Source organism: Plecotus auritus (assembly GCF_963455305.1).
Source record: "Plecotus auritus genome assembly, chromosome: 7".
NCBI lineage: Eukaryota > Metazoa > Chordata > Mammalia > Chiroptera > Vespertilionidae > Plecotus > Plecotus auritus.
Window position 1 is genome coordinate 15,570,629 of NC_137774.1, and position 21,968 is coordinate 15,592,596.

At 48.3% G+C, this 21,968-nt stretch overlaps 1 protein-coding gene and 1 pseudogene across 2 annotated transcripts; one reads left to right on the forward strand and one right to left on the reverse strand.

Moving 5' to 3' along the window:
* Positions 1-254: 254 nt before the first annotated feature.
* HROB (homologous recombination factor with OB-fold) lies at positions 255-13,071 on the reverse strand (the record flags this gene model as incomplete). The annotated part of the gene is made up of 10 exons (XM_080681550.1): positions 255-346; positions 2,511-2,628; positions 3,893-4,018; positions 4,377-4,462; positions 4,600-4,708; positions 5,317-5,457; positions 6,439-6,522; positions 7,967-9,115; positions 12,031-12,081; positions 13,036-13,071. The coding sequence occupies 10 exons, from the start codon at positions 13,069-13,071 to the stop codon at positions 255-257; spliced, it is 1,992 nt and encodes a 663-aa protein (XP_080537676.1).
* Positions 13,072-19,890: 6,819 nt separating this feature from the next.
* Positions 19,891-20,210, forward strand: LOC308254136 (large ribosomal subunit protein eL42-like; annotated as a pseudogene). The gene has a single exon. The product of its transcript is annotated as a large ribosomal subunit protein eL42-like (transcript).
* The last annotated feature ends 1,758 nt before the right edge of the window (positions 20,211-21,968 follow it).

Genomic DNA, 21,968 nt, shown 5'->3' on the forward strand with positions numbered 1-21,968 from the left:
GACGATGCGCCCAGGGCCTGGAAGACAGCAGGGCAGGAGAGCCAGTCTTGGGCCGAGTTCTGGTATGCCAATGAAGACCCAAAGTGACGACAGTGCAGATTCCAAGGGACAAGGGTGTTCTTAGGGAAGGCATCCAGGGTGGGAGCAACCACAGACGTCCCGAGCTTTGCCAATCTCCTTTCATGCTGGTCTTCCTCCCCTTGGGCATGATCAGACACAACCAGAGCCTTGCCTGATGCTCAGAGGCTGCCTGCTCATGGTGGGTGCCCTGCCTTCGGGCAGTCCCAAGTGCTGGTTCCACAGAAGAAGTCCTCAGGGAGCTCACTCAGGAGTCCATCCAGGTCATCTGCAGGGGGGGTGGAGAGGATGAGAAGACTGACAAGTCCAAGGTTCTTGCCATTTAGGAGGGCCTGGACCTGGCAGCACAGTTAGGAGGTGGCTCTCCCTGGGCAGTGGTGTCTGGGCCAATAGGCCTAAGCAGCCTGACTTCCATCTTCCCTCTGTTCCCCAGACCCCCATTCTGCTGAGAAAAAGGCTCCCCTTGGGCCTCAGTGGTTCCTCTTTTTTTTAAAAAATTTATTTATTAACTAGAGAGAGAGAGAGAGAGAGAGGGAGGGAGAGAGAGAAGGGTAGGAAGAGAGAGAGAAAGAGAGAGAAATATTGATTTGTTGTTTCACTTATTTATGCATTCATAGGTTGATTCTTGTATATGCTCTGACCAGGGACCGAACCCGCAACTTTGGCATATCAGGATGACTCTCTAACCAACTGAGTTACCCAGCCCGGGCTGGTTCCTCTACTTCCATCCAGAGGCACAATGCCTGATCGGAAAGGCTTCCGAGGTCTCCTGGTGCAGCCTTCTTACTGGACAGAGGGAGGAACAAGGCTGGGAAAAGCCATCAGCTGTGTTCAGAATCACAGTTCATTCAACTGGCTTCTCTTCTGAAGAGTGGAGATAATATTATCCCGTCCCCCAAAGTGCCTTTGTGGAGGTAGGGAGTAAAAGTAACTGTTCTTGACTAGTCCTCAGGTGGGGTGCTTGTGAATGAGAATTTGGAAACTGAGCTGACCTCATAATCGCTGTTGCTCCTATGATGGTTAGTAATAGCAGCTAACACTTAGTGCTTGCTCTGTGCTAGGCACAGGGTCCCATATGTTACACTCATCACTTCATTCACATCTCACAGTACCCTTCACAGGGCATCACGTGGCAGTTCCTGTTATAATCCCCTTTACCTGAAAGGACAGGGTTTAAAGAGGTCAAACTGCTTGCTCAGGGTGTGCATACTTAGGCTCCATCTGATGCCATAGTCACAGCTTTCAATAGAAACTCCTGCTTCCTGGACGGGATCAGGCAGCCGTAGGAGTAAGTCAGACTGGAAGCTACACCGGCAGAGCCCAGCTCCCAGTCTGGCACAGAGCACACGATAAATACTGCTGCTAGAAGGACAGAGCCAGTTTGGGCACTTAAACTTTAATTAAGGTGACAAGCATTGTTCTCAGAGAACCAGGACTGGAATTTGATTATAACAAAAAAGTTGCCCCTCACTAGCCACATTATGACTATTTGAAGGAACACTATGTTAAATGAAGAGAAATGAATAGTCAGGAAACTGGGAATCAGAGTAAGAATTAGTATTTGTGTCTCCGAGCTTGGCCAGCCACCACTAGCAGCTGCCTGCTTGGCAGGTTTGCCCTTAGAGTGGAGATGTGATACCAGCTGCAATATTCTACAGGCAACCTCCTCACTCTTATTCCATGACCACCAGAAACCTTCTGATAGTGGCTTGGTCTGTCATCAAGCTGACTTACAAGGATAGAGTGCAAGTTTCCAGAGAAGTTTCCCGTGTAAGGAATACTTTTTCATAGGCTATAAATAAATGGGCTTTGTGTTTTATCCATTGGTCTACTGTGAATTTGGTGAATGTGGAGATACCTACCCAGAATCCCATGAATTTTGGGGACAGACAGGGTTAAATTTATGGAATAAAAAAGCTAAGGACCAGATCTGGACTGTGCTGGCTTCACCTGGGTGATGCTGCCTCCTAAGGAGCAAGCTGGTCTTCCACTAAGACATCTGTGTTTGGACCTCTCAGATCTGTATCCTGGTCCCACCCTAACCACATGCATGTGTGACTCCTCAGCACTGACTAAGCTTAGTCAGGATGGGGAAACCTGCCTCTGTGGTCTGGCCATCAGCCCACAGAAGACTCAAGGGTGGCACAAGGATGGTGCCAGTCCACCTCCTCCTTGTGGCTAACAGTACATGGCCTGGAAATGGGGGGTGACCAGTGGGTAACACTCTATTTGCTGTATGTGGCCCCTATCACACTGTTAATTATTTTGTGGCCTCCAGGTTTGCCAGAGTAGGCACCACATCTGATTTCTGTAAGATTCCATCAGATCCAAAGATTAATGGGAGGAACAAGATGCAGCCAGAAGAATCTGGCTGAGCAATTCAAGAGGAATAGGAGAATTTCTTCTGCTCCCGGGCAGGCTGACTGTCTTACCTGCTTCTGGGAGTACTTCTTGTGGGAATGCCCCGGCCTCCGGATTCTGTGCTGCTCTGAGGTCTTTCCCAGGCTTTGCAGTCTCATGCTGGAAGCTGCCATGGAAGCTCCCTGGATCCTGGGGACACAGGATCTGGTTACCAATGCCCGTGCCCCTGAAACCCTCTGGTTAGTATATCTCCATGCAGACAACCTCAAAGGAATAGGTGGGGGCTTAGGAAAGACGGGACGAAGGAGTGTGGCAAGGGCCGGTCACCCATGCCCATGCTGAAACACCAGGCGACCAAAACGGCAGATAATTAAAAACACAAAACAGAAACCAAAAACCTTTCTGGCTGATTTTCTTTCCTAATTCTATTTTCATCTGATATTTTAGGGAATCTATATAACTGGAGCAGAAAGTAAAGGGGTCATTCAGAAATATGTTGAGCAGTTAGCCTGGGATTAAGAATTAGCTGTTAACCCCCAAACTAGCTAATATATGGACAGGTAATTAAAACTTGTAACTAAGTCATTAACCATGGTTAGCTCTGGGGAATGGGAGTGGAGAGGTTAAATTTCATGTTTTGCTTTATTCTGTACCATTCCAATTTTTTTCAATGAGTATGGATGACTTTACATTTAAAAGAAAAATAAAAATTTTTTTGAAATGAGGTGGAAGGTTAAACAGAAAGATGAGGGAAATGGAAGTTACAAGTTAGAACTAAGGGTGTGACTAGAAGCCACTGATTCTAACGCACTTGTTTTACAGATGAAGCAACACCAGGGGAGAAGATAGGACTTGCCAAGGTCACATTACAAATTACCAGCAGAGTGGGGACATGACCCAGGTCTCCTGACCCCTAGGCCAGGCCATGACACCAGCCCAGGATCCCAGGAAGGATGGGAGTGGCCACAGAGGAGATGCTGTGTGCCAATCAAGGCCAGGCTCTGTACTCACACCCTGGAGTAGAGCTGTCTGGAAGCCCAGTCTCCCTCAGTTCCCAAAGGGGTGTCCCCACCTGACTTCTGTGTGGGTATCCCCACACTTAGCAAAGGGTCTGCACTGCCACCTATAGTAGATCTGTCCCTCAGTCACTTCCCCCCGCCGCTGCCCGCCCGCCCGCCCACCCGCCCATGGACCCTCAGCTTGTAAGTTCTCAAGTGACTCCAGCCTCTCCAATGTTCAAGTCTGCCATTAGTCTCTCAGGTATCACTAAGAAGCCAGCTATTCTTCTAGGTCCTGTTACTGTGCCATCTGGCAGGCAGCTGAACCTGGGACAGGAAGAGATGGCCCTGTCCCTAAAGGCATCTCTTTAGCTCAGGGTGGAGGAAGGGAAGAAGTCAGAAGACCCACGCAGAAAGTGGCTCTATCAGTCCCCATTCCATCCCACTCTTCTTACCTTGGGGAAGGGCTGAGATGACCTGAGGAAGTTCCCATCCCCAGAATCTGGGCTATAAATATGGACCAGGTTGTTGGGCGTCACATTGAGGTAGTGGTTTCGGAGCGAAGGAGAAAACACTCCAATCTGGAGTCAAGGAAGAGGAAGGTCAGTGCCCTGATGAAGCACTAGATGCTGCCAGATAGCCACCTGTCCCACTTGTTTCTCCCTTGGTAGTTAGTCTTTGCACCAGGATCACACAAATCATCCTGCCCCAGCCCTGAGGTCAGAGTAGAACCACTTACCACACCCTCCTCCCCCAACAGCACAAACCCCATCCCATCCACCCCCAAAGAATGGGGTTGTGTCTTTACTCCGCTCCAGTAAGCCAGGGTCAGCACCAGCCCAACAACTCCTTGCCTAGGTTCTGGGCGGGGAGAGAGCCACACAGACAGCTTGAGGGAGCCTCCCCAAGGCAGCAGGGGTGGAGAACAGCTCCCCATACCTGCTTTAGCAGCAGCACTGAGCCAGGCTTCAGCTCATTCTGGCGTGTCTCAAGCAGCAACCTATGCACCGTGCCCTGCATCTCTCCTGCAAATACATGGCCCATCAGTCTCAGGGTCAAGGGCAGCACAGAGATGGGTTGGGCCCTGGCTGGGAAGTGGGCTGCTCACTATTTCAATTTTCTCATCTACAAATGGAGACACTCCCAGAACCTGACTCCTCACCCGTGGGGTCCTTGAAAACCACACTGGCGTCCATCGTGCTCCGAGTCAGGGACTTGATCATCACTGCCATGTTGGGGACCTTGTTCCTGGGAAGCTGCTTCAGGGCTGCCTGGTTGCAAGGAGAGGCATTTGCTGAGCCAGCCACGTAACAGTTGTAAGATTCCCAAGTGTGCCAGGGCAAACTGGAGGGTGGCGGGGGGAGGGGACAGAATGTGGTGATGATCTTCCCTTGTGGAGGGCAAAGAAGCAGTTTAAAGGGCTCATTCCATCTCCCTCTGGCAGACCTTCATTTCTGTCCCCACCTCCTTTTTTCATATCTATGTATTTATGTAGAGCTCTATCATGGTAGGCCATGGGCAAAGATATGTTAGCACATGTACTAACATGTGTCTGCATGTGACCCTTGACCTCTGGGGAGCAGTGTGCTTACCCGCCCCCCCCGCCCCCCCCGCCCCCCCCCGCCGCCATCCAGGGCCTGACTGTGCAGAGACATGCCCCTAATGCACTCTCTCCTTCTGCTTGTGCCCAATACTGTGATGATAGTGGAAAGGTAGGTGAATGAAAGATAACAACTAAGGGACTTCATGCTGCCATTCAGAAAAAGGCCTGGGGTAAGAGGAGCAAACAGAAGCCCCTCCGTAAGGTGGAGCAGGGCAGAAGGTTGGTGAAAAAGACAAAAACGGTCTTCCTTTCGTGTCTCAGCACCCAGGACCTTACCTTCCGCAGCACCATGACGATGCTGTAGGTACAGAGGAAGCAGGTGGGGTCTCTCTCATCCAGGCCCAGAGCAGATTTCATGGTCAGCCAGGGCCCTCGCCCGAAATCCTCTTCCACTGATGTCTGGGAACTACTAACAACCTGGCACCACAAAGCAGAGGGGGAGCCTGCATGAATGGGTCTACCGTGCTTCAGACCTCAGTTGAGACAGGATGAAGGGGTGGAAGAGAAAGGGCGAGTTCCCTGTAGCATGGTGGCCACAGTGTCTTCTTTTACATATCTCCAAGGTCAGATAATGGTATGTGAAATCTTGTTGTATATCACAATATCATACTTAGAAGCAATAGCAGAGGCACTCTTCCTTTTCTTTTACATTAAATCAGGTCCTGATTTTAATTACATTGAAGCAAAAGGCCTATCCATGCTTGTCTCTTGTATTAGACTTGAAAAGTCTCAGGGCTAGAGAACCCCCACATACATTTATAGGCTTGCAGAGCGCCCTAGCATATTTTATTTGGGATGCCTCTGGCTTTAACAATTAGCCTTCGTAATCAAAAAATGCTTTGATTCAGATGAGTATTTATTGCTTTGGATCTGAAATGGGCTGGTTGATCTGTGGAGCTGCAGCAAAGAGAAAAACTACCATAGAGAATCAGAAGCAAAAGTGAGTCTGAGGGCAGAGCAGGCCAACCAAAATGCCAGGGAGGAGGGAGGCTGAGTCTCACCTGCCAAAAGGGAACCCGCTGGAGGCAAGATGAAGGCAGATCCTTCTCAACTTAATTCTCAGAAACCTGATAAGGGTTCCTGAGGTACAATTTCCTAACACTTATTCCATGCTTCTCCCGAGAAAAGATGGAGTTAGCTGGGCCTTTCTTTCTTAGATGGGAAAGAAAGCTGGCTCATGGCAGCAGTTATTACCCGGTTGGCATCAGGATAGGCTTCATCTTGTGCCAGTAAAATTGCCACCTCCCCAAACTGCCTTTCCCAACTCCCCTTTCGTGTGTGACTCTAGGGGACAGAACTCGCAGCATCAACTCTGATTCTCAACTCCTCAAAGGTGCAGGGATGTCCCTCACTCTTAAATGATGCCCAAGAAGTTAACATTTGCACAGAATTAGTTACCTCTGTCCGGAATTTAGCCAGAGCACCATGAGTCGGAGTATGGGGCATGGAAACCATGATCTCCTCCAGGTTTTTCCCGCTGTACTACAAGAGGAGAGAGAAGAAGGTGAAAGCAAGCTCAGCAGCTGTTATTTACAAGTGGAGCTTCTTGTCTGGGTTACATAATGAGTTCAGGAAACTATCAGGGACAATTAACACATATTACATCTCTCCTAACAAAGTCTCAGGAGCCTCATTGGCAGCTCAAAAAAGACGCTTTGGGGATAGTTTTGGGAATGTGAGGAAGATGGAGCTGACCCAGGAGCAAAACCCAGAGCTTCCTGAAGGGGGCAGTGACCTGAATAGAGAGGCCTGTGATATGCAAAAGGACAGCTTTCCCCAACTCCCTTCTCAGGGACCTAGTCCTTCCCTACAGAGATCCAACCCAGGAGGAATGTATATGGCCTCCTTGGATTTCTCTTAAAGTGCTAGGAAAGAGAAACTAACAGGTAGAAACTGTTTCAAACGCCTTTAAAATGCTAGGAAAGGGGTGTACCTACCATGACCAGACCAGATCCTAAAGGTCTAGGATCTGATTCAAGACTAGTCTGATGGATCCTATCCCCGCACCACTGCTGAAATCCAAACTCTCAGCACAGCCCCAGCTTCCCCACGTGGATCCCACACGCCAGTCACAATGAACTGTTCCATGGCTTCCCGAGAGCATCCTGCTCTCATGCCTCTGGACCTTTGCACATGCTCTTCCTGTCTTCCCACTGAAATGTCCTCTAGAGCCCAGCCTTCTGACACACCCGTTAACTACTGTCCACCCAAAGCCCACTCAGAAAGCCAAGGAACCCAGTCTCTCTTAGCACCCAGAGAAGGACCTCTACTCACACTGTGCATTTTATGTATAATTGTTTGTTTGCATTTCTTTCTTAAGAAGCTCCTCAGGACAGGAACCATTGCTATTTTAATCTGTATTTTGAGTTCCAAGCACATTGCCCAACTTAGCAAATGTAAGTGAGGGAATATTCCTTTCTCAGTGCTAGCAAACAGTAGTTACTCAACAAACGGATGAAAATTGTGAAGTTCTCACCCAGCTGGCGTGGCTCAGTGGCCCACCTATTAACCAGGAGGTCACGGCTCAATTCCTGGTCAGGGCATATGCGGGGCTGTGAACTTGATCCCCAGTGTGGGGCATGCAGGAGGCAATCAATGATTCTCTCTCATCATTGATGTTTCTATCTCTCCCTCTCCCTTCCTCTTCGAAATCAACAAAAATATTTTAAAAAAGAAAATTGTGAAGTTCTCAGAGCCTTATGCACCCCTATCAAGTGTGGTTTATCAAGCATTCAATTCTTCCTTCCCACTTCTTTTGATTCTGCCACAGATTTGAAGGCCCCCCCCATGCCCTCCCCCCTCCCTCCCCCAGAAGTGAAGGTATTCTGGGACTAGACAGTGCTGCAGCTCTGCTTTTTCCTTTGCTCTCCTTCCCCCCAACATCCTGGATGGCTCTGACTTCAGCCAGAGAGAAGCTGTCACTCACTTGGTGAGGCAGGATCCCTGCTGGGCCAGGGAAGCGGCGTGTTTTGGCTCGGGTGGTAGTGCGCGAGGGCTGCTGGGGTGTCCGGTTGGCAGCAGTGACCAACTGTACCAGGTGGCTGGTGACTATGGGTGTCTGCAGAGCTGCTTGGGGACCCTTGGGGGTGTTGACAGGAGACTCAATTGAAGACAGTGGAGCTCGGGGTTGTAAGGGCCCCCGAGGGAAAAATCCAGAGCCAGTCCTTGAGAGAGTAGAACAGCTTGAGTTGAGAGTTCGTGGAAAATTAGGTTTGCCACTTAAGTGGGCATTTGGAGATTGGAATGGCTGACTGGGGACACGATTTTGAGGGCTGCTCTGAACAGGCCTCCCAATAGCCTGGAGAGGCTGGGGTCCTCGAACTGGAGAAGCTTTAGGGCAGACTTCCCAGTGGGTTTGCTGAGCGGGAAGTGTTGAGGCAGTTGGGATAGGCAGGTTACCCACGGCACCAGTCCTCAAGTGGGGCTGTGGAGTCCTACAGTAGACGACAGGATCTGGAGGCTGACCCTGAGGTGATGTGATACCAGTTATGTGGGTGGCAGGCATGGGGCCCTTTTGGCAAGATCTGCTCAGATCAGCTACCCGAGCCTTTTTAGTCAATGTTGAGTCTTCCTGCTGCCCAGTGGGCAGGATTCCTGTTGCCTCACTGTTAACTCCAAGTTCCAGCTCCATGCCAGGCCCTTCCAGTTCTATGCTTGCTAGGACCTCATCAAATTCATCTTGCTCAGGTCCCTCAAAGCCACCTATCACCTGCTGTTTGCTCTCAAAGGAAAGCAGGGGGTGTGAGGCCGAGGACTGTGGTCTCGCTGGTTCTTTGAGCACTTCTGTCAGTGTCACTCTTCTCTGATTGCTAGTCCAGTTGCTGGAAGCGGAGACAGGCCTCAGGAGGGCTGTTCCTGTGGAAGCCGGAACCCTGCTGGAGGTAGGAAGGCAGAGTCCCAGGGCTGGTAGGTCCACAGCCTCTGAGGAAGCAGGAGGGCATGATGGCAGCTGCCCAGAAGACCGTGCCTGCACAGTGTCTTGTGGCCTGGAAGAGACAGGTCTGAGGCACCCAGCATTCATAGGCCCTGAGCCAGCAAATTGGTTCTCTGCATCTTCCACAGCCGACAAGAAATCCTATGAAGAAGCAGAGACAGTGAGAAATCAAGAAACACTCTGCTTTTACTGTTTCAGGCACATGGTGTGTATATATGTGCAGATACACAAAAGCAAGAAACCAAAGCATGAAAGGCAATGGTGGAGTCTCTCACCACGCTTCATCTTGCCCATGAGCGCACTACCTCCAGGCTTCTACCAGAAACACTCACAGGCTAAGGCTTCAGGTAGCCTTACTCTCTTTATTCAGTCTTGAGTGGGGGTTGGGAAGTGGGGGTGGGCAGTGGTGGCAGTTGGCGGAGCAGCAGGAGAAGTAAATATACTTGGGCACCACCGAGTCAAACAAATCCCCCAAGGTCACAAGGAGTCTAGCTTTCTGCTATCCAGCCTGTGAAACAGGGATGTGTCCAGCTGGTCACGCTGCTTGTCCTTACCTCCCCCCCCACACACACACACATACACACCGCCTTCAGTAAGCCAGAGAGACCTAATAGGCAGCAGTTAAATATAGCTTTACAGGCAAGTTAAATTAAGTATGGGTTCCAGTTGGGAAGCAAGGTGAGATTGACATCTTCAAGAGCAACAGACCTGTTCCGAGGGTGTTTTTGAGTCAGAACTGCTGATTTAACTGACAGGAAGGTCCCCACCGCCCCCACCCCCTGCTGCCACACTGGATTGTCTGGGCTAGAGAAAGGTTTTTTCCTGCTTTGTGTATTATCAGGAGAGTAGCACACTCCAACACCACTACCTTGGGATTTAACAATAATATTAATAACATTAGAATTATTGTAGCAGTAAAATACTGATGACCTCGGGGGTTGATGGATCTCTTTTCCCAGGAAGACCTCACTTTCAGATGTGATGTTATCTGCCTTGGGAAGGGGAAAAGGATCTGGTCATGGATCAGAAACCTGAGTTGTCAGAGTTCTTCACTCTTAATTTCACTACTGGCCTAGCAGTCCTACCATCACCCAGTAAGACTCAAAAGGGTCAATTTAACAGCCACCTTTTCAGCCTGTAATCACACATCTCTAAAGCTAAAAGACAAAGACAAGGACGCATCTTCTTGACAAAGCTGGAAGTTTTGAATTATTTGTAAAAATAACTGTCAAGTCCCCAAGTGATAATAAAAACATCTAACATTTGAAACCTCACTAGGTGTCAGGTACCATGTAAATATTTTACCAGAATTTTCTCAATGAATTCACATGGGCCCTATGAATAGGTACTGTTATTATTCCTGGTTTTTGGATGCAGAAACTAAGACTCAGAGGGGCTAAGCAACTTCACAGAACCACAACTAGAACCTATATGTGCCCTTGTCACTATGTCTTAGGGCCTCAATGAATGATCTTTTAAAAAAATTTTTTTTTTTTTTTTTTTTAGAGAGAGAGAGGGAGAAAGAGAGAGAGAAACATCGATTGTTTGCCTCCTGCACACTCCCAACTGGGGATCTAGCCCAAAACCCAGGCATGTGCCCTGAGCAGGAATTGAACCAGTGACCTCTTGGTGCATGAGAAGGCTCAATCCACTAAGCCACACTAGCCAGGATGGACTGCTTTTTACGAGGTCCGACAAAGATTATTTTTCCCCTTCAAACCTCATGCTCCAAAAGCCTCCGAGGAACGAGAGTCTGGTGTTGGACTGCCAGAAAGGTCCCTGATGCAGCATGCACTATCATACTCAGCACAAATTTGGCATCTGGACAAATTCTAAATGTGGTTTTTAAAGCAAAGTGCTGAGATAAGTAGGTTTGAATAGCTTGCCATTAATAAAATAGAATAATTTTATTCTGTAAACGTTGTTTAGTAACTTCCATGTATGTTAAGACTTGAGTCAGGGGCCAAGACCTCATCCTGGCTGTTGGTGCTTTATTCTTAAGCAGGTTAATTTACCTTTCTGGACTTTACTCACTTGAGTCCTACTTCTTTGTGAAAAGGATTTGAGATAGAAATTTTGGGCCTCCCAAATGAAACTATATCCTTTGGATCTGAGTGGGAAGAGGGCTATGGAGATCACTAGTTCAGTAGTCTCTGGCTGCACCCGGAGGTTAGAAATGCCCTTGCCTGGGTCCATCCCAGGAAATTGATTTAATTGGTGTGTAACAGGCCCTCAACAGGGGTGATTCTAATGTGCCAGCTTCAGATCTAGTCTAATCCCTCATCTTCTGAGGAGAGAGGGATGGAAAGAACACGTGAGGCAGAATGCCTCGCATGTTGCAGAAGAGAAAATGGAAGGCCAGAGAATGAAGACCAGTTGGTGACACCAGGCCTCCTGCCGTCCAATAGCTGTGCTGTGTCTGGCTCTCCATAAACTTTCTTCCCGCTTCAAGCATGTCATCAAGAAGATGAATCAGCCCTGGCCATATGACTCAGTTGGCTGGAGCGTTGTCCTGTGCACCGAAGGTTTGCACTGGGTTGGATTCCCAGTCAGGGCACATACCCAGGTTTCGGGTTCAATAGTCAGTCCGGTAGTGAATGGGAGGCAACTGATTGATGTTCCTCTCTCTCTCTCCCTCTTCCTTCCTCTTTCTCTAAAATCAACAGAAAAGCATGTCCTTTGATGAGGATTGAAAAAGAAAAAAAAAAAAAAGAAGAAGGCAAATCAAATAATCTACAGACACAGCTTCCAGGCAAGGGCCCTTATAACTTAAAGGTATGACAATCAGGGAGCTCGTCTCTCTGGCTTTTTATTTATTTCTAAGACAGTTAAATAAGTTGTTTACATTTCTCATTATTCTTCATCTTTCACAGACAAAAATCAATGTATGTATCAAGTAAAAGGAGACAGGGGTGTGGGGGGCGGCAGGTTGCTTCAAAATGTTCTGAGCCTGGTGTCTACATCTTTTTTTTTTTTTTAATCTTTATTGTTGAAAGTACTACATATGTCACTGGGTATTTACATCTTAAGACCTCCTCTGTTCAACATTTCCTTACCTCATCTTCAAACTCCTCTTCCACAGCAAATAGCTTCTGCAAACTGCATGCCTGAAAGGAAAACAAAGCAATTGAGGTTGGAGGAGAAATACTATTTGCAAGTACATTCTGTTCTCACTCTGCTTCTTCCCAATTCTAACAAGACCATCAGGTGTACTGTTTTTGGTTTGTTTGTTTTGCTAGTGTTGGGGGAGGAATAAGGGATGAGAAGAGATGGGATTTACTTAGAGACTTAGATAATTTCAAATCCTTTCTCCATAAAACAACCCACTTGGGTCCATCTGCATTAATCTTGGAAGGGGAAGAGGCCAAGGAAAGGCTGCCAAAGGAAGCATGGGTCATTCTTTAGACTCAGCACTGCACACATGGGCATGAGGATTTTGCAACATCCCAAAGGTCTGGCCTGAGCAACCTTTGTCACACATAAGACACAACCGTGAATCCAAACATGCCTAGCAGATGGACCTTTTTTTCCTGAAAGCCAAGCCAGTGGTTTCCTTCTATCTAATCCCATGTCCAAAGGCCAGGGTCCCAGGAAGGTGGGATGCCCCAGTCCACAGTTCCTTCTTTCTAGGCAGCAGGGCTGCAGTGGCCAGCTCTGAGATGGGTGTCAAACTCAGAGCAAAGGGCTGTGCCCAACCCCAGATGCTCCAGCAGCAAGAGCTATAGCTAGGGACTCAGAGCCAAGGGCTGTACCTGCCCCCAAGTGTCCAAGGATCAGAGTGGACGGGTTGTGGGAAGAGGGTCAGGCTCAGGAGGCGTGACATTTGAGCGCATCGGGAAGGATGAACAGGAGTTCGCCAAGAAGAGATGGAAGGCCACAGGAGGGAAACTGAGGCCCAGAGGGAGGTGGGTGGAGAGAGAGCCTTCCCAGGGTCTCCGGGCGCGTCCATGCCAAACCCAGGTTTCCCGACCCCACCTAATTCTCACCCAAACCCTACACCGGCCCTGCAGCTCGCTCAGTAGAGGGGCTGGAGCCTGAAAGACAGCTGTTGGGCCCCAGACCCAGAGGCCAGGCGCCCCGAGGCACGGCATTACCATGGCGACGGCGGGTGCGCTTCCGCCAAAGGGTTAGCCGGATAGGCCCCAATTCAAGTGGTCGCCGGGGCCTCGGACTTGGCCCGGGGCAGGAGGGTCGGAGTCCGGGTGACAGTATCTCTGGGGCGAGATCGGAGAGGTCCCTGCGACCCGGGCCGGTACCAAGACTGGGTCGCCGGGAGGGTGAGGGCCCGAGCCCTAGGTCGCATTCGAAGCCGCCGCCACTCCAGCGTCTCCGCCCTCTTAAAGGGGCGGGCCTATTTTATCCCGCCGACACAAAGACACTACATCCGCCAGTCTTCCGCCCCGGCCTTAAAGGGAAACTGATGGGCTCTCGGTCGCCCTCCAGCGGCCACTCGGTCTGGGTCGGCTGGTTTCAATAAGCGTTCTGATGAGAGCAAGGTTGGCAATTTGGGTGCATTATGCCCAATCCTGCCCATCCTCCTCTATTGTGTTAAGCACACTAGGGAGTGGGTACTTGAGCATGACTCATTCACACCAGAAGCCACCCCGTTCGTTTGTCTGTTCATCTTTCCATCCATCTATCTATCTTTGCAACACATTTATTAAGTAAAGATGTTCTCGGTCTGGCTCTTTCCATCCTTCGGTGTTTCAGCTGAGATTTCAGATCTTCCCTGTCATCTATTCTCTCACGTAGCATCCCTCCCCACCCCACCCCATCACTATTTCCTTCTCAGCACTTTTCATAATTTATAATTATCATGGTTTACATCTCTATTATGTGTACTTCTCACTAGAATATGAGGTCCCTGAAGGCAGGGACCTTGTCTGGCTTGTTCAAGTTTATATCCCCAGCACTTAGCACAATACACAATAGAGTTATTGAAGGACACAATGGCTACTATGTATTGAGCACCATGCTTGATCCTGGGGATAGAGAAAAGAATGACTGCTTGTGACCTCAAGTTCACACACCAGTCAGGGAGACACAGATCCAAAAGAGCCCAGGAGATTTGTGCAGAGAGATGGACAGGGGCCTAGTGAGCTGAGAAGGCCAGCTTCTGTCATAAAGCCTGCTGTGGTTAATGACCCTTATTCCGACCTCAGTTTCTCTTATGCTTGTCATCACAGGGCTAGTCAGAATGACAGCTAGGGCTGCATAGTGTTGAGGATTCAAAGGCAGGAGGAAGGTCTCTGACTTGAGTTCTTAACCATCTGATCTGAGCCAGTCCTGAATCTTTCCTAGGGTTGTCTGGCCTGGCCTCCCCTCTGATGGCCTATGGCTTCTATCATAGCTTCATGTGGACCAGTTTTCTTGTCATATGTCAGAATGGAGGCCAGAATGGCATTGGGAAAGGGAACCTGGACTCCTAATTTTCGTCCAAGTTAGCTATCTTCTCAAGGCCTCTGTGCTTCTGATCTGGGGAACAAAATCCCAACCCTCCCATTTACAGGCCTCCTCTCCTCACAGGAATCCAGGTAAAACTCATCCTGCACCACTGTGGATAGTCCCGGAGACCCAGTTATAGGGCTCCCTGTGACTCTGACCTCGCTCAGCTCAGGTTGACAGGAGATCACAGAGCCCCAAAGGCCAAGAGGAATAATGATAACTCCTATCCACACCATACTCTGCAGCTTCCAATTTTAACCAATGGCTCATTTTGTGGTCACAAACATCCTGTACAGAGTGAGGGGCAGGTATTACTTTAAAGATTAGGAAAATGAGGCCCAGAGTGGGAAGGGATTCTCTCAGGATCACACAGCCATGCAGTGGTATATCTTCTGCTTGGAAATCCTATGCTTTTTCCTCCATCACCTTTCTCAGTTAAATACACTTAGCATCTGTTGCCGCCACTTCCTGTTAGAACCTAGAGGAGGATGGGGGCAGTGGCTGGAGCAAATGGAAAACGTGGACCTAGGTCCTAGGACATTTTGGGGAGGACCTGACAGGACACAATATGGAGGTTGGCTGTGATTTAAAAATTGGTGGGATAGCTCAGTTGGTTAGAGCATTGTCCTAATACCAAGGTTTCAGGTTCAGTCCCCAGTCGGGGCACATACAAGAGGCAACCAACGAATGCATAAATAAGAGGAACAACAAATCGATGTCTCTCTCTCTCTCCCTCCCTCCCTCTCTCTCCTATTCCCTTCCTCTCTCAGAAATCAGTTAACAAAAACATATAAAAGTATTTTTAAAAATTCTTCAGCTCTAGCCGAAACCGGTTTGGCTCAGTGGATAGAGCGTCGGCCTGCGGACTGAAGGGTCCCGGGTTCGATTCCGGTCAAGGGCATGTACCTTGGTTGCGGGCACATCCCCAGTAGGGGGTGTGCAGGAGGCAGCTGATCGATGTTTCTCTCTCATCGATGTTTCTAGCTCTCTATTCCTCTGCCTTCCTCTCCGTAAAATATCAATAAAATATATTTAAAAATATATATATATATATATTTAAAAAAAAAATTCTTCAGCTCTAGCCAGTTTGGCTGAGTGGATAGAGTGTTGGCCCACAGACTGAAGGGTCTCAGATTCGATTCCGATCAAGGGCACGTACCTCAGTTGCAGGCTTGATCCCTGCCCCAGTCGGGGTATGTGTGGGAGGCAACTACTGTGTCTCTCACATTGCTGTTTCTCTCTGTGTGTCTCTGCCCCTCCCTTCCACTCTCTCTAAAAATCAATGGAAAAAATAAAAATTCTTCAATCCCTCCCTGTCACCAGAGGTGACATATAAGATCCCCAGGGTCTACAATGCCCTGGCATCTGCTTCACTGCCCTATCTTGCCTTCAACCAACCTCACAGTCACTATCAACCCCTCATCACCCCACTTATTTTTCATGCCCTAGGTCCCAGGCTGCCTCTGCTAAGAAGCCTTCCTTAAGTGCCCCGGGCAGACCCAGGTGTCCTTCTCCTTGGTTCCCTGCACTTGGGGCTTAGCTCCAGGTTGGCTTGGTTTCTTGTATGCCCTGTATTTTCTTCAGATTCCCTTCACACCTCCTGGCTGGACTTCGAATCCCTACAGGGCAACAATGATGGCTTTTCATTTCGTGAACCACACTTGGCACAGGACCTGGCACATGGAAGACACTCAACAAGCATTTGTTGAATGACTTAATGCCATTTGTCAGGAGAGAGTGAGAATGAGCCTGGGCAACTCCATACTCACTTACGCAAATGTCTGCAGTTGCTGGGTGAGGAGCTTCACCTCCTTAGGCACAAAGGAGAACAGACCTGGTGTGTGTGCGTGTGTGTGTGCGTGTGTGTGTGTGTGTGTGTGTGTACACGGCATTTTTCATTGGCTATGGAGCCTGACAAATCTTGGTTCCTATTTGACCCTGTTGCTAACTGGCTGTGTAACTTTGAGTAAGTTACTTTCTCTCTCTGAACCTTAGTTGTCTCATCTATGAAAATGGAATAATACCTCTTCCTCACAGGCTTGCTCTGCGATTAGATAAATTAAGGCACTGAAATGGCCAACTCCATGGCATGTTGGCAAGGGCTCAACAATGTAGGTTCCTTCCCCCTACTTGAGTTTGCGAACATGTGCTGAGATTTGTTATGGGAACCACATGCTTTGAGTTTCTCTATTTCAGCATACTTGCCAGTGCATTTTGTCCTAATTTGGACTTTTATCACATGTACGGTTGTATGCCAGTCAGTGTGCTGATGGATGTCTTTATGTGTTTCTATTGACATTCACCTTGGTATGGAAAGTGGCATACACTGGCGTGGCTGTACACACGCTGAGAGTCTTGCGTGGTTGTGTTGGTGGGTGACGCATGTTGAGCGAGTGTGTAAAATGTGTGCGGAATAAAATGTGTGTTGTGTGCTGCCTATGAGGGTGGGGATCTGAGTGTATGGAGGTGGGGAAGGGCTGGTGGCTTTGTGTGTATGAAGGCTTCATAGACCAGTGCGGTGGGGTAGAACTCTCTGTGTTTATGGAAATATTTTCTGTTTGCACTGTTCAATAGAGCAGCCACTAGCCACATGTAACTATTGATCTCTGGAAACGTGGCTAGAGCAACTGAAGAACAAAGTTTTAATTGTATTTAATTTTAATTAATTTGAATGGAAATCGTCACAGGTAAGACTCTAGACAGAAACCTCAAACTTGTTCTCCACAGGCCAGTGGTGTGCATCCTCCTTCCTCTTCACAGGGAAACCCATCTAACGTGTCCTGACCCCAGCAGATCAACGGACCCGCTGGAGCCCCGCCCGCGAACGCACGTGTGTGCGCGTGAGATGTACAGAGGGGCCCATCCGCCTCCCTCCTTCCCAAGTCCCCAGGCGAGCAGTGAATCAGCCTGACAATGAAGTGAGTCATTCATGAACTGCTCCGGCGACCCAGCAGGCGGGAAGCAAACGTCAGTGAGCCGCCCAGCGCTCCCCTCCAACCCCCCAGTGGGATCGCTCAACCCCACGCACTGCAGATGTTGAAGAAACTGACGCGAGCGAATCAAGGCACCAAAGCTCATCCCCTCAACCCCTCCCTCTGGCTTGCAATCCATTCACCGCCCAGCCCCTTTCTCCCCTCCGGTGGCGGTGGCGTGTGAGTCATCTCAAGATCTATACCCCCCAATCCAACCCCCACCGCCCTAAGCATCCCTGAATTGGTCTTCCTCCAAAGCTGGGGGTGGGGAGGAGAGGCGGGGAGGCTGAGCCCCTGGTGGGGTGCCATGCTCTGCCTTTGGAAGTCAGGCTGACCTACTCAGGGCTGTGGTGTGGGCGGGGCTCAGAGCTGGGTGCAGCTGGCTGGATCTTCGGAGCTGGCATCCAGCTTGCTTGGAGGAGCATCAAGACAAACATGGGGGCAGCAGGGAAGGAGTTGCTGAAGCTGCTGCCTGGAGCACCTGTGGCTGGTGGTGAGGAAGGGATTTGGAGAGGGCAAGAATAATACTATGTTTTTTCAGGGAAGTCCCACACAGTGTCTCCCCAGTACCTGATAATCTTCAGAACCTGGTAACTTCTCTCCTCTGCTCTCCTTCACCTGCTCCCCACAACCTGTACCCCACTACTCCCCATCAATCAGCCTTCTTCTCTTGGACTGAACCTTAGTTGAGGATTCTGACTTGGACATTTGGGTCCTATGGTGGTGTCCCTTACTAGGTCTGAAAAAGGTTATCACCAACCCTGGCTGGGTGGCTTAGTTGTTGGGGTGTCCTCCCCATGGTCCAGGATTTCAGGTTCAAACCCTGGTCAGGGCGCATACAAGAATCAACCAATGAATGCATAAATAAGTGGAACAACAAACTGATGTTTCTCTCTCTCTAAAATCAATAAAAATATCCCTGGTGGGTGTGGCTAAGTTGGTTGGGCATAGTCCTGTGCACCAAAAGGTTGCTAGTTCAGCTAATTGATTCTTCGCTCTCACATCGATTTCTCTCTCTCTCTCACTCTCTCCCTTCCTCTCTTTAAAAATCAGTAAAAAATCTTTTTAAAAAAACTAATGAAAAAAATAATAAAATCAAGTAAAAATATCTTCAAAAGCCTTAAAAAATGTGTGAACTCTTAGCTAAAACAGCTCCACTTCTAAGGATTTATCCTAAGAAAATAATAATTGACATATGCAGCAGTTTAGCTACAAGAATGTGCATCACAGCATTATTTAAAATGGTAAAAAATTGGAAACAATCCAAATATCCATCGAAAGGGGACTGAATAGAGAAACTGTAGGAGAACAGCACAATGGAATACAGGGCAACAAAAGAAACTGATGTGGAAGAAGATTCAATACCATGGGAATATTTTCATAAAAAATTAGATTGTACAATATTTTTTCCAGTATGATACAGTTTTTCTTGGAAAAAAATATGAGCATGGAAAAAAAAGATTAGAAAAGTATTCACCCAATTATTAATAACTAGAGGCCCAGTGCATGAAAATTAATGCACTGGAGCGGGGGGGGGGGGGGTCCCTCAGCTTGGCCTGCTCTCTCTCACAGTTTGGGAGCCCTCAGGGGCGGAAGGCGACCCAGTGATCAGGGGAAGGCAATGCCCCATCACACCTCTGCTGCTGCCACTGCTGGCAGCGCAAGCCTTGGCTGGCCCTGGTTACCTGAGCCTCGGGCGGCCCTGGGTGGCTGGGGGGCTGAGGGGACTGGGGGACTCCAGAGGCAGGTGCTCGGAGTGGCCAGGCCCGCCTGGGGGCGGGTCTGGCCTTGCCAAGCATGCCTGCCACCCCAGTGGGGCTGAGGGGACTGGGCGCTGCCATCTTGTGGCTGTGGGTGCCACCATCTTTGAGGCCAGGGGAGTCAATTAGCATATTCCCTCCTTATTGGCTGTGGGCACCGCCATGTTTGCAATTGCGTGAGGGCCAATTAGCATATTCCCTCTTTATTAGATAGGATTGTTCTCATTGAATTATGGATTTAGAAGTAATTTTATTTTCTTCTTTGTACTTTTCAGATCTCCCCCAGAATTTCTACATTAAAAGTTTGTGATTTTTGATAGCAGAAAAAGTAATTAATTTATTAAATGTTTTAAAAAGCCATTGTGGTAATGAGGATTAACTGTAAATGGGTATTATACTGGGGTGATGAAATGTTTTAAAACTGGATTATGTGATGGTTGTACAACTTGGTAAATTTAATAAAAAATGTTGACTTGTTCATCCAAAATTGGTAAATTTTATGTCATCTAAATTATATCTAAAGTTATCTAAAAGCTCTTAACAAAAGTCATTTGCTGGGCTGTCTACCATTAAGGTCAGTCTTCTAACCTATCCTCAGAGTTTTGAGTAGTCGGGATGGCAGACACCCACTTAAATTTGAAATTCAGATAAGGAGTAATATTTAATATAAGTATAAAATAAGTAATAAAGTTTAAAAAGTCATGAATTCTTGCTTTCCCTGCTGATAGCGCTCGCAAAGATGGTGAACGTTCCTAAAACCCGCCAAACTTTCTGTAAGAAGTGTGGCAAGCACCAACCCCACAAAGCAACCCAGTACAAGAAGGCCAAGGCTTCTCTGTGTGCGCAGGGAAAGCGGCGTTATGACAGGAGGCAGAGCGGCTATGGTGGTAGACTAAGCCAATTTTCCGAAAAAAAGGCTAAAACTACAAAGAAGATTGTGCTGAGGCTTGAATGCGTTGAGCCTAACTGCAGATCTAAGAGAATGCTGCTATTAAGAGATGCAAGCATTTTGAACTGGAAGGAGATAAGAAGAGAAAGGGTCAATCGATCCAGTTCTAAGCCTCATATTTTGTTTTATTATATGACAATAAAATCTTGATATGTTCACTTCAAAAAAAAAAGTCATGAATTCTTTTTTAAAAAAAATATATTTCTTTATTGATTTCAGAGAGGAAGGGAGAAGGAGAGATAGATAGAAACATCAATGATGAGAGAGAATCATTGATTGGCTGCCTCCTGCACACCCCCTACTGGGGATGGAGCCCGCAACCCAGGCATGTGCCCTTGGCCGGAATCGAACCTGGGACCCTTCAGTCCACAGGCTGACGCTCTATCCACTGAGCCAAGCCGGCTAGAGCATGGATTCTTAATATAAGAACTCTAGACAATTATTATTTATCTGAAACTCAAAGTTAACTGAGCATCCTGTGTTTTTATTTGCTAATTCTGGCAACCCTAGTGGAGTCCTTGCTCTTGCCGCATCCCTGTGGCTGGGAAACAGACTTGGGGATGGCCATCTGGGCTTACCTACTCCCAGGGCAATTCTACAGAGCCCGGGAGAAGGAGGTGGGGCGCTCAGGAGCTGGAAAGTGCAGGCGAGAAGGGTGGGGGTTGCGATCCTTTCTAGTGCGGAAGGTGAGTATCTTGCTTGGAATGAAAGTGGTCAGTACCACTTCAGCTGGTTCAGAACCAAGGAGTGGTAAGACCAAGGCTGGGCGTAAGGGTGGGGCTTACACTTTCCCGTGCTATGGTAGCCCTTCACACAGGTACTCCATGGCATGCCCCAGCAACCCACCGAGGAGGATGTCATTGTCCATTGTTATAGGTGAGGAAATAGATTCTAAGAGATTAAGTACATTTCCAAGTTCACAGCTAAGTATCAGAGCATCAATCCAGGTCAAGGTCTTTACTCTCTCATTGGGTTGAAATCCAGTGGTTAGCCGAAACCAGTTTGGCTCAGTGGATAGAGCGTCGGCCTGCGGACTGAAAGGTCCCAGGTTCGATTCCGGTCAAGGGCACGTACCTTGGTTGTGGGCACATCCCCAGTAGGAGGTGTGCAGGAGGCAGCTGATCGATGTTTCTCTCTCATCGATGTTTCTAGCTCTCTATCCCTCTCCTCTCTCTTCCTCTCTGTAAAAAATTAATAAAATATATATTAAAAAAAAAAAAAGAAAAAAAGAAATCCAGTGGTTAAACTAAACAGGCTCTGGGCTCCCATAACCTGGGTCAGATCTCTGCATCTTCACTTACTGGATTTGTAGCTTTTGGCCAGTTCCTTAATGCTCCTGCACCTCAGGTCCTTCATCTTACAACTGGGGATAATAATAAGAATAATAATGTGTACCTTGTGGGGTTGGGAGGATGAAATGAAAGTCTGCTGTCTGCTGCTCTGTCCACTGGGCAGGAAGTGTCCTCATGGATGTGCCAGAGACCCTACTGCTTGAGGATGATGGAATGTGCCTCTTAGACACGTGAATCAAGGACTTCCTTTCGGGATGTCCTGGGTCCTCAAAGAGTTCCCAGGAGAAAGAGGACATGACTATCTCTGTCTATTTGGGGAAACCTCTCAAACCTAGAGAGACCTCATCTGGGTGCTGCACCCAGGGAAGAAAGGCAATTGGGCCAGTTTTTGTGTGGCTGCAGTCCACGCCCCTCCATATATCATGTAAGTACACTGCTTCTTGCCCTCTATTATCTCATGACCTTAGGGACAAGAGGACCTTCCAGAATCACACAGTCCAACCCTCCAATCATAGAGGAAACACTGAGTCTTAGAGAAGGCAAATGACTTGTCTGAGCTTCTATAGGCAGAGCTGG